The sequence below is a fragment of the Clarias gariepinus genome, chromosome 21 (genome assembly GCF_024256425.1).
Source record: "Clarias gariepinus isolate MV-2021 ecotype Netherlands chromosome 21, CGAR_prim_01v2, whole genome shotgun sequence".
NCBI classification, from domain to species: domain Eukaryota; kingdom Metazoa; phylum Chordata; class Actinopteri; order Siluriformes; family Clariidae; genus Clarias; species Clarias gariepinus.
The window spans coordinates 25,993,726-26,006,161 of record NC_071120.1 but is presented as its reverse complement, the minus strand read 5'-3'; the positions used below and the strand labels follow the sequence as shown (position 1 = coordinate 26,006,161).

The 12,436-nt window shown below is 36.7% G+C and overlaps 1 protein-coding gene across 4 annotated transcripts in view; it reads right to left on the bottom strand.

Annotated features, from left to right (window-relative positions):
- Positions 1–12,436, bottom strand: part of slc39a14 (solute carrier family 39 member 14) — a 29,570-nt gene that overhangs the window by 4,070 nt on the left and 13,064 nt on the right. For 3 of the 4 annotated variants that reach the window (XM_053480877.1, XM_053480878.1, XM_053480875.1), the window contains exons 3-5: positions 11,908–12,079; positions 6,709–6,878; positions 2,087–2,209 (exon numbers count right to left, since the gene is read on the bottom strand). In XM_053480877.1, coding sequence (XP_053336852.1) covers positions 2,087–2,209; positions 6,709–6,878; positions 11,908–12,079 — 465 coding nt within the window. Of the gene's footprint in view, positions 1–2,086; positions 2,210–6,708; positions 6,879–9,108; positions 9,279–11,907; positions 12,080–12,436 lie in introns of all 4 variants that reach the window. The other variant, XM_053480876.1, reaches the window with a different exon arrangement.

Sequence of the window (12,436 nt, the reverse complement as noted above, 5' to 3'; positions counted from 1 at the left end):
TAATGTCTGTACTTACATACATAACATCTGAACATCAAATGCAATTTCCGTTTTGTTGCTTCAGCTTTTTTGTTTATACATCTGTGGTCTTAATTTCTGTATTTCTCTAAGTAACATCAGTGTCGACATGTCAGTATGTATATAATGTATACTGTATAATGTCTGTGCTTGCATATACAATGTATGTTCTGCACTTCTATATGTAGACTCTGTTTTTCAGGTTTTCATTACATTTGTCATGTACCAGGCACTGACATGTAGCAAATTAAAAAGAAATTCCAGCTGAGTCAGCCTTTTTGTGCTGAGTGCTTGTTTAAATTTTTGACATGCCCATGTGACGGTTGCTCTTGAAGTAGGACATGGCACCAGGAATTTAACACACACCCTTTAAAAGGGTGTTAGTAGTGTAGGGGTGTGACGACCTGATTGATGTGTTTAATAAGGAAATCATTTTTTGGGGAGTTTTGCATTGGTGTTTTGTTTAATTAGCAAAGACTGAAACATTGCATCTCAATTTTTTTTTAAGAAATAACTAACTAACTATATTATTCTGACTCCAGGTCAACATTCCTGAGTTACTGAAATATTATAACTTTTATTTGGTCTACACGCTCCTGTTAAACAGGTTACACAGTTGGGACAGACAGCATTCGCTGCCTGACACACACCCGGTGCTGTAGGTTTAACACACCCACTTTTATAAAACAGGTAAAGTGGTGTGTGGGGAAACTGAAGAGAGAATTAAAAATTATTATTAGCACTATTATTAATAATAATAATAATAATAATAATAATAATAATAGTGCTAATAATAATAATAATATTATTATTATTATTATCATCCCTTCCATTTGTAAAAATGTAAATAAAATATAAACTTATAATGTTTGGACACATCTTCTAATCCCATGGCATTTCCTGATGTTTATTTCTGTAATAATTTTACTACTTAATTACCGAATGCCATGTGTTTTCATAATTTTTCTAGAATGCATTTTTTATTATTATAATAATAATAAATTACTGAACATACTGAATTTGAAGGTATGTCCAAACATGTGATTAGTACTTTATTAATTTGCACTTGTAATATTAAAATATTAAAAAATTATAATAATATCTATATTTGTTTGTTAAATAAAAGAAAAAGCACATATGAAAACAAAAATACTATTAATACTTTTTTTTACCTTACAGTTAAGCAAGCATATAATTATAGTATTTAAGTAAAAAATTGCCACTATATTTATTGTCTTTGTGTTTCAAATTATCATCATCATCATCATCAATAATATACCTGCTCAATGTTTACACTAATTTTCTTTTCCCTTTCTTGCTACAATTTTTGTGTCTTGTCGTATTGCAGTGTTATAGTATTGTAGCACTATAGTATTGTATTGCAATATTGTAGTATTAAATTGGAGTATGGTGTATGTAGAATTATTGTAACTATGTATTTTAATATGAAGTATTGTATTGCAGTATTGTTATACTGTATTGTAGAATTGATTTACTGTATTGCACTTTTATATTGTATGAATGTTTGATACTATTTTAGCATTTAACTGTAGCACTGAAGTATTGCAATAAAGTATTCCATCGTTGCAAATAGAATTGTATAATTTCGTATTTAATTGAATTGGATTTAATATAATTTGCATGCTTGTTTGTTTATTTATATACAGAGTCCGCCAAAATGTATACACGCTTCAGAAAAAGAAAAATAGTATAAGGTACATTATATTATATAATATTAATAATCACATCATATATTAGTAATATTATAACATAGAGCAATAAATTATAGTTTAATAGAGCATTCAAATATTTTTGCTTTATTTACTGTAAGTTTTTCTTTTCCTGATGTATACATGTTTTTTGACTGTGTACAATATATTTATGGCCATATTTTCATATTTTCAGTTCATGACTTTTTAGGGATGACCATAAGGTTCAAAAACCTTTTAAAAACACTTTAAAAATAACATTAAAAGATTTAAAAATATTACAATCCTTCTAACTGAAAAATAAATTCTCGTGTATGCGTTTTTGTAAAACTCAAACACTTCCACAGGTTCACACTCACCCCGTGTTTCGGTTTAAGGATCATCTTGAGGACTTTTTCTGTGAAGAAGAACAGATAGAAACCTCCGAAGACGACGGCGGATTTAGACACGTAGTACGACTCCATGGGGTTGAAACCAAACGCCTGCACAGAGAGAGTCGCTTTACTTCTGAACAACTCGAACATGGACTACATTAATTCGTTCTAGCTCTTCTAGCACGGCCGTGTCAAGACCCCAGAACATACAGTACTGTAGCTATAAGTCTTAATCTGTACATTTAACAATTAAAAAAAAAATGTAACTTAAATGTTTACATTTACAGCACAATAATACTGACTGTACAGTACACTCTACTAGTACACTAGCGCCTCAGACATGTATAACGTACTTTGTGGACTTTTTTTTTTGCCCTTAAAGCAATGCGTTTGCTAGCATTCCTGCATCTGTCTGAATTTTGTTAGCATTTTGTAGCGACAGAAATTAAACAAGTAATTAGGCTATGCTACTGTACAGCTAGCATCTAAAGAAAAATACAAACATCATAATAAAACTAAAATATTAATACTTTATAGAATAATTGTAATAATTAAAATACAGAAAATATGATACGTTATCCATAACAAGCACACCAAACCAGAAAGGTTAAAGAAATAACTTGATCAAATATGCTAATGCAGCTAACAGCAAGTGGAACAAACTCGCGTTAAGGAAAAATCATGTTAAGTCACTTTTAGCTGCATTACCATTTTTGCCTTTTAGAAAAAACAAAGATCCAGATCACCCCACAATACATTCCCTAGTAACCTTGTCTTATTTCAATTTTAGAATTTTCTTTTTTTTTTCTTTTTCAGATTTCCAAGATTCCCAGGGAAGCAATGAGGGCTGATTTGGAATTAAACAGCTCTTATCTGCCCCAGGTTTTCCCCACTTTGTCTGAACATCAAATCAAAGGGTCTAATTAGAGACAAACATTGATTAGATTGGACATGCAGGTTTGAACATAGATTACATTTTCAGAGAATCTGAATTTCAACTCGTGAATTTCTGATTTGTGATAAAAACTGATTTAAAATTTAATGCATCCAGAAATCAATATTACAAATTATTGAAATATATAAAACGTATAGAAAGGTTTTTTTTTTGTTGTTGTTTTGCACTCATCGTAAGGAAGAGCTGGAGTTTAAAAATAAAACATCTGTTCTTCTAAATACAGGTTTTATTCTTTGGCTCTGGAGAGAGCTGGGTGGGAAAATCCTGGAGTCAACAGCAGCGCTGGATAAAAACACAGCAGAATCCATACTAGGTTATATTTAGTTAAATGTTTATCCTGCTATGATGAACCGAGATATCGCTGCCAGATGGTCCGAGTGCACTAACAAGACCTGCTTCTACAGTATTTCATCAGCTAGCGTTGGTTTAATTCTGCACAAAAAACTGTACTCTTAATGGCTGAACTCCACAAGAGTAAGTGTTTTATCCTGGGCAGGTTTGTGGTCGATCCAAAATCTGGTGTGGAAAGACTTGAGCCAAGAACACACCTGAATACACTCCAGTTCATCACATGGCACCGTACACACGCTCCTTCACAACTAGTGTCGATGTAGAGCAGCCAAACCACCTGCTGAGATGTTTGCAGAAGGTTGGAGAAGATCTGAACCGATGGGGAAACTTTATTTTTCTTTTAAACTTAAAATGTATTTACTGTTTATAATTCATTAATTCCAGGGATGAATATTTTCGCAAGCCACCGTGTTATAATGTGTAAAACTAAACGAACCAATGCACTTTTAAAAACAACGAGTGTTTACACTAAATACAAGGTTTTTTTTTTTTTTTTTTTTATACTTAAATCTTTACATAGTTGACAGTCACCTTATTTCCATGTATAGATGTTTTATTTTATTATATAGGGGTGATCGGTGAAACCAGGACCTTATGGTCTTTCTGGTTTTATTATTTTAAGCGCAGTATGCTAATGAGACTCGCGGCCGCAGTTGAACGGTGCAAACATCTATACCTACTGTATAATTAAACTGTAAGTTTGGCGCCTGTACATTGAAGATATTTGCAAAAAAAAAAAAAAAAAATTTTTTAAAGATCAAGATGGTTTTTGGCCTCCGAGTGGCGCAGTGGTAAAGCGCTCGCCCTTTCATCCGGAGGTCGCTGGTTCGAACCCCGGGTGATGCTGTTTTCCTCTCACAGCCGGAGGCACAGAGAGAGCTGATTGGCCGAGCTCTCTCAGGGGGGAGGGATGAGAGGTACTTGCGCTCCCACATTAGTCACGGCGCTACAGCCAATCAGGGGCGTCTGTGAGCTCGCGCACACGGAAGGAGCGGCTAGCGCTTTCCTCCGAGTGTGTTACTCCGCCCCTAACGGTGCGTGAGCGAGCAGTTCGAAAAGATGCGGCCGGCTCGCGTCACGTGGTTCGGAGGAAACACGGGATAGCTTTCGTCCTCCCGACTGAGTGGTTGTAGTAGCCTTGATGTGTGTGGGAGCCCCCTAGTGACGGGGAGTAATTGGCCACGACTAGATTGGGGAGAAAATCGGGGAAAAAAAGAATTGGACAGGACTAAATTTATAAAAAAAATAAAATAAAATAAAAAAAAAGATGGTTTTTGAAATTTTTGCCGGTTTGTTTCTGTTTGTGCATGCATCACGTAAAAACTAATACAAAAATATGTGGGGTTTTCACAGGTATATTTGGCCGAGCTTGTGATAACACATCAGCCCACAGGAAGAGAAGATAAATTAAATGGAAAAACCCCTTATCATAAAAAAAGAATAAAAATTATTAATTCATCACAAAATTTAACAGATGGCGCTGTAATTTTTTTAATACGTGCTTACAAGTGTGTATCTAAAATCTACTCAACACGACACCTTTATCCTACGCAACACACGGTAACGTACACATTTTAGTTCATTCCAAAATTCAACAGATGGCACCGTACAACAAAGTTGTGGGCAGATCTTGTTTTAAATAAGGCCGTACATCTGTAAACGAGTTGGTTTGAGGCCCACTGCAGTCGGTCATGTGATCCTGCCAACTAGCCAAAGAGACGAATGTGTGTGCGTGTGTGTGTGTGTGCGTGTGTGAACTGTACACACAATCATTCACCAACACCACCTGGACGTTATAGAAACTCAGCTGGGAGTTATTGCCCCGTCCCACATACAGTCTTGACCCCTCTCCAAGCCATTTCCACATGTTTGGGCCATAAAGGTGTTCCTGGGAGGCCGGGGTTTCAGACGTAATGAAGACAGTTCGATCACAGCTCTTGTGTACTGAGAATTTCATCTTTCTATCTAGATGGAGTTCAAGCACTAGTGAAAACACTTGGTGCATTAGCGTAGCAGGGGATTATATAGAAAAATAAAGGTTAAAAAAAAATTTGCTCTTATATCTGTGTTGTTATTCTGTACAATCAAAGTCATGCATTGACTTGAACATCCATTGTACTTTGAAGGCATCCTTGATTTAGAGAATTTTTTCCAAGACTTTTTCATGTTAAACATCACACCTTGGGGAAAGACTGTATATTAAATGTAAAGTAAAATAATGAACGAATGATGCTAACTGATGAAAACCCTTGGTAGTGCACTCCGACTTTATGCCGTAAAATTATTTTTTTTCCCTCTCTGCTCATCATGGCAGCTTAAACACTTATTAAAGGAGAAACGACAATTTTTCAACCTGATCTCCATCTAATGCATGTGTGGCGTAAAGGCCGTTTGCGTACAAGGGACAAAAATAGACACGTTTTCCTGTTCTAAGAAAAGAACTTCCTGTTTACGCCTAAATCTCGTATAGTAGAAGTCTAAAAGTGGGTGGCGTAAAATTTCATTAAGGTTTAAAATATGCACGGAATATAACACCTGGGGTCGTGTAGTTACAGGAAAATAATCGGCGGTGTTACTATAATGCAGCCAGGTTACTACAGTGGAATATTTTCTTCGTCTTGGAAGTGTTTTATTTCGCTTACGCCACAGCGATGTGCCAATGTTACTGAGGAACAACGTGTGCTTTTTAAAAATGTCTGAGACAGAAGTTAGTTTCTGTTCTTGCTCTTGCATTTTAAAAAAAATGCAGCAGAATCTCTTTTAACACTGGAGACTCATTCAATAAATGTTAAATAGACAGCTTTTTTTCATATCAATTATTCCACACTTTTCAGGGACTCAGAAGTTACTATAGAAACGATAAAGCATTAGTCATTAGCCATTAGCCAAGTCCGGAGCTCTAATACAAACCTGTGATTTGTAGCTGTACTACTTTCTGATCTGCCGTTTAAGAAAATGAATGAACACCTTCCCGCTGACCAATCAGAGTTCAGAATTCAAAAGCGATGTCGTTTAAAAGACCAAACAAGCGATAGGAACTTGAGGAAGGTTGGTTTGGGCCTAAAGTCCCATTTGACTGTGAGAGAATGACAAGGTGTCAGATTCGGGTCATCACTCATCAAGGGTTTCTTAGATTACTGTAATATATTTACTTACAGTAAACCTAAGAAGTCTTACCCAGCTTTAGGTAAATAGTTTAAAGTGAATCCTGACATGCATTAGAGAGAGATGAAGGCTGAAGGACCTCGTAGTGACGTATTCCTTTAATTAAAAAAAAAAAACCGCTGGAAGTGAACTCTACCTCGGGTATGAGCTGAAAGAGCGCGTTGGAATAAAGTGTGCCGATGGCCAGAGCTATGAAGTAGAGCAGCAGCCGTTTGTAAAAGGTTTTCCTCATGAAGGGCACCACGCTGGCGCCGAGCAGCGAACACAGCGAGATCACCGTTACACACACGAACCCGTAACCCCACACTGAAGCCACGTAGGCCGAAGAGAGAGAAGGAAGGGAGGGGGGGGGGGGGGGTCACGGAACCAGACAGAGAGAGAGAGAGAAAGCAGGATTCATTAGTGTGGTTACAGATTTTCAGTACATTCTGGAGACCTTGATGGAGGGGAGAAAAAAAAATTTGTTAGAAGCAAATTAATGATCCCGTACACCAGAGTGCAGGTCCGACGAGGACGTATCAGATCCCCATGTCATCAGATCAGACATGTAGTGCAAATTCAAAGACATTTCAGATGTATTTTCCAGACAGATGCTTTTTTTTTTTTTTTTTAATTCACTTATTAATTATGAAAAAAAAAAAAAATCCCCTCATTAGCCTAATAACAGTATGATTTTTTTTTTCTAGTCTGGAAAATACAATGTTGTGCTCAATTTCCGCAGCCATCATTAGAAACCTCATTCTGTGCCTGAAAACCTTAATGAAGAATTAAGAATTGGTTTATTGTAATGTTCAAAACAAAACAAAAAAACAAACAAACAAAAAGGGCCCTTAGTGTTTATGCACCAGTTAACACACCCATCCTTCTTTCTCCTGGTTTTCTCCTTTATCTTCCCCTCTTCCCTCAGGCTGTACCTTTCCTTGGGCTAAACACACACACTTCCCATCCTCTCCCGTAATTTGGTCAGACACACACACACACACACACACACACACACACACACTTTAAGCTACACTTCCTCCATCATTGTTCCACAGGAACACACATCACTTCATTACCCCTGTTAATGAGAGGATTCGAACCTAATCAGCCCTGAATGAAAGAAATCGAGTCTCTTCTCGGGAATGTAAACCCTATTTTATTATTGTCTTTTTTCAGGTTCACGCCACAAAACAATCAACAGTTATACCTTAATCATCTCTGAGCCACTCGAGCTCAAAATACGACTTCAGGCATGGGCCAGTTTTTACAACCTTGCCAAATGTTGCTCCATTTAGCAAATGAGGACTTAACTGGATGCTAAATAATGCTCCACTGAACAAACAAGTACTATATTTGCTGCTAAATAATGTTCTGGTTAAAAGATATGGAGCATCATTTATTAAATTAAAGACTAAAGCAAAATAATGCTCCATTAAATAAATAAGAGCCAACTGTTCTGCTAAATAGTGCTCCGCTTGACAAAAGAAAATAACTAAACTGCGGCTAAATAGTGCTCCATTTAAGAATTAGCAACTAGATTAGCAGCTAAATAGTGCTCCATTAAAAAAAGAAGAACTATAACTGCTGCTAAATATTGCTCCATTTAATAAACAAGAACTAAACCTGCTGCTTAATAGTGCTCCATTTAATAAACAAGAACTAAACCTGCTGCTAAATAGTGCTCCATTTAATAAATAAGGACTTGCTTTATAAATGGAGCACTATTTAGCAGCAGGTTTAGTCCTTACGTTTTAAAAGGAGCACTATTTAGCAGTAGGGTGTAAGGCCTAAACCTGCTGCTAAATAGTGCTCCATTTAAAAATCAAGGACTTAACCTCCTGCTAAATAGTGCTCCATTTAACTAATAAGGACTGTTAATGCTGTTAAATAACAGTCCTTTTAACTAATAAGGACCAAACCTGCTGCTTAAATACCGCTCCGCTTAATAAACATGGAGTAAAATAGCTGCATTAAGAGTTAAGAATGTGACCCTGAAGATAAAGCTGGCGACTGACCTACATCACTCATTCAGGGGGAGAAAGAGAGAATGAAGGACAAAGAAAGAAAAAAAGGAAAACAGGAGGGAGAGAAAATTGTCAGAAAGATAGATATTGAGAAAGAAAAAACCAGGAAGAAGAAATACATATAGAAAATAAGATCAAAAACAAACAAACAAAGAAACAATGAATGAAAAAAATAATAAGAGAAACTCTAAATGACAACAAAAACAACTGTAAAAACAAACACCCCACATGACTTGGACATCATTTATGACAAGGGCTCATATATGGAATTAACTGATGACATCATCTGATTCTGGTGATTTCGGATTACGGTGATTTCAGATACCAGTGATTGTAGATTCTGGACCTTTTTAGATTCCGGTCATTTCTGATCCGTGTGATGAACAGATTTCCAGTTTGAGTTGAATAAAGCAATAAAGAGTAGATTTCATTTTTCCCAACGGGTGTGTGTGTGTGTGTGTGTATATATGTGAGTGTGTGTGTGTGCATACACGGGCGCATGCACATGTACGACAGAGTGTATACTGGACCTCCGGCAGCAGCTGGAAGACGGCAGTGGAGAAGAGCGTCCCGATGGACAGAGCGATGAAAAAGACGAGGACTCTGCGCATGAAGCGTGTCCTCATCAGCGGCACCACAAACACACCGGTCAGAGCGAACACACTCACTACAGTCACACTGAGCACGGAGAAACCCCACACTGACATACAAACAAAGACATACACTGGATTTACAATCTGTATAACATTTAACTTGAGTAAAATAAAAATATAAAGGAGCTTTTACATAGGCAGGGGTTCAGGGAGGGTTTAGAAGAAGCCCATAGAAAGTCCTCATATTAGAAAAGAAAAATAAATAAATAAATAAATAAAAAAAAGCATTAGGATGGGCAGAAACCCCCCTTATGGGCAGGAACCCCATAAAAGAAAAATTTCCCCAGAAGCCCCAGGTGAGCTAAAAGCCCCCATCAATATACGAGCAAAAGAGTTCAGGATAAACGGCTTGGGGGGGGGGGGGGGGGGGGCTTTGGGCGGGGGATCTTTCAAATGGCGAGAATAATGCTTCATGTTATCACCTCGTCGTACCTCGGCTTATCTTTCCGCTTCCTTCTCTATTCCAGTCACTATACACACACACACCACACTCTGCCCTACATCCTGATTTCCTCTTCCCCCCCCTTCAGTCCTCTCCTCGCCGTCCTTCTCTCTGACCTTCTCTCTGTCCTCGTCTCCCCTCCCCCTGTCTCTTGGTGGAGAGGAAAGATCGAGACACTACCTTGAGGCAAGGCAGGAACTCTGCACTGAAAACAAGCTGGAGTTTGCAAGCTGCTCTGCTCTGCGACATGAAAAATTACATGGAAATTGTAGATTGTAGGTAGTTTCTCTCCCTCTTATTTATTTTAGTTTTATTTATTTTTAAATGGAGCTGGTTTGTTGGCGTTTCGGTGCGGGACTTAGTCAGAGCGACTCCGCGAGACAATCACGAGGCTACATGAGCTCGGACACAGAACAGGAAAAGTTACCTATAAAATAAATAATAATAAAGTTCTGGTTCCTTCTCTCTGGCCCGTAGCTGTCCGGCGACAAGAGGGAACCACAGCTGGAAGGACATTTTTCTTTTTTTTAAGTTTGAGTCCAAAATTCACGAAAAAAGCAAAAACAAATTGCTTAAAATCTCAGAGTGTACAATGCCGGTATAATTATGACCTTCCCTCCGTCTAACCAGCAGCCACCACAAAGCATGTGCGCTCCTCTGGTCTCCTTCCAGTCCTGGCTTTTTATATCTCAGGACTAAACCGTGGTTTCTGGAGAACCTTCCCAAACATTTCGTCCGTCAAAGTCAAGCGCAAAGAGCTGAGACGCGACACGGAGAATGTAAAAGATTCAGGTTCATTAACCCAGAGGGGAATGAGATAACGATCCTTCTCTGGTGAAATTTTAAATAAATAAAATAAATATCGTTGTAGCTACACAGTGCCCCTCTTATTCTCTTACAAGCAGCCAATCAGAGTTACAGACAATTTAATACAGCTGGGGGAGGGGCTTATAAGCTTCCTAAGCTTTAGTGAGAATCTATTTCAGAATACCTTTAAACTAATATTAAAGTTTAAAGGCAAAGAAGGAAAAAGCTAGAGCTGCGTTACTGTACAAAATACATCCTAAAAATAAAATGTACAATAAATAAATAAATAGAAGGGTGTGTTCATCCTGATATCTTAGTAAATGGAAAAATATATCCTCCATTAAGAAAAATGTTTACAAAACAAACAAACACACAAACAAACAAACCTCATTTATAAATCCTAAAAAAGTTCAAAACAAATTTCATAATAAATTTAGCAAATATAAATAAAAAGTGTAAATAATTTATAAAAATAAATATTTATAGTAAATTAAACAGTACAAAAAACAAACAAAGGTGGATAAACGAAAAAAAACAAAAAAATATATTTAAAATAGAAAACTTGCTAAATTGTGTACCATTAATTTTTTTGTAAAAAAAAATAAAAATAAAAAAATTTAACTGCTTAAGGTTTTGGTTCATGAATAATTAAATAAATGGAAATTACAGTTTGTGTTTGTACAAAAAAGTTTGTATTCCCTACAGTTTACCATGAAATGTTTTTGTTTGTTTCTTAAATTACTCATTAAATAAATAATTTAATATACAGTAGGTGTATTGTTTTATCATACAAGACCTCAATATGCAAAACCACATTCTGTAAACTAAAACAGTTAAGACAAACAATATTTTATTTTTTGCTAAGAAGCAAACTGTAAGGGTATAAAAACTTTTGCACTCTGCTACAAATAGCCCCAAATACTCCACATTTTTATGCAACAGGTTTTAATATCGCGTAAGCAGCTTTCCCCGTATTAGTAAGTAAAGTTTTAATAGAAAATATTGAAGTATTCCAATGAGAATGAGATGTTACCATAGAGAGGTGACAATGAGATGTTACCATAGAGACGGGACATTGAGATGTTACCATAGAGACGTGACGGGTTAATTGAACATTTTATTGTTGTGTTGATATGGGGGGGATGATAGGAGCGATAAGTTAATTAAAGTCGAACATTACCATAGTGACAAGACAATAAAAATGTTTCTTTATCCTATTTTCCCCGATAGCGTAACCATAGCAACACAACAATGAAATCTTATTGTAGAGTCACAACAACAAGAAGTCATAAAATCCTGCTCAGGGAAAAAAAAAAAACTGAGGACAATTTACCGATCTTGGTGTATTATAATACATTTCATCTATCTAAGAAGGCTACATCATGATTAAGAATTTAAGAGCAGCGTGTTTTCTTCTCATTTCGTACCTTCAGCATTGGACGGTTTGGCGATCGGTTCTGGTTCCTGGTTCTGTTCTTCTCGACATGCTCGAGAGTCCAGCTGCTGCAGCATGGTGGGACAGAACTCCTGCAGACCTGGCCCGTCCAAATGCGACTTCTCACTCAGACCATGAGCCGCTAGAGTGCCTGCAGCTAAACACTGAGAAAACACACAAGAAAAAATAAATACTTAATCACTTGGTGAAATTAAATCACTCATCAGGAAAAAAAAAAAAAGTTTGCTAGGGAAAACAAGGAATAAATTTCACACATGACCCGATTCCTCACACCTGACCACATCGACATCTAAAAAGCAAAGATCAAAGCTAAAAGCATTTGATACAAAATATAAGCGAGTGTGACTCGGTCACGTTGCAGGAAACGGCAGGACTGTCTGCCGTTATTAGGGAGTAAATAAAAATGCTTTTCCCATCCAGTCATCTATTTTTGTTTTATGTCATTAAAATTAATCTTCTGATTCTCCACATTTATTAAAGATGATGAAGAAATCAGATGC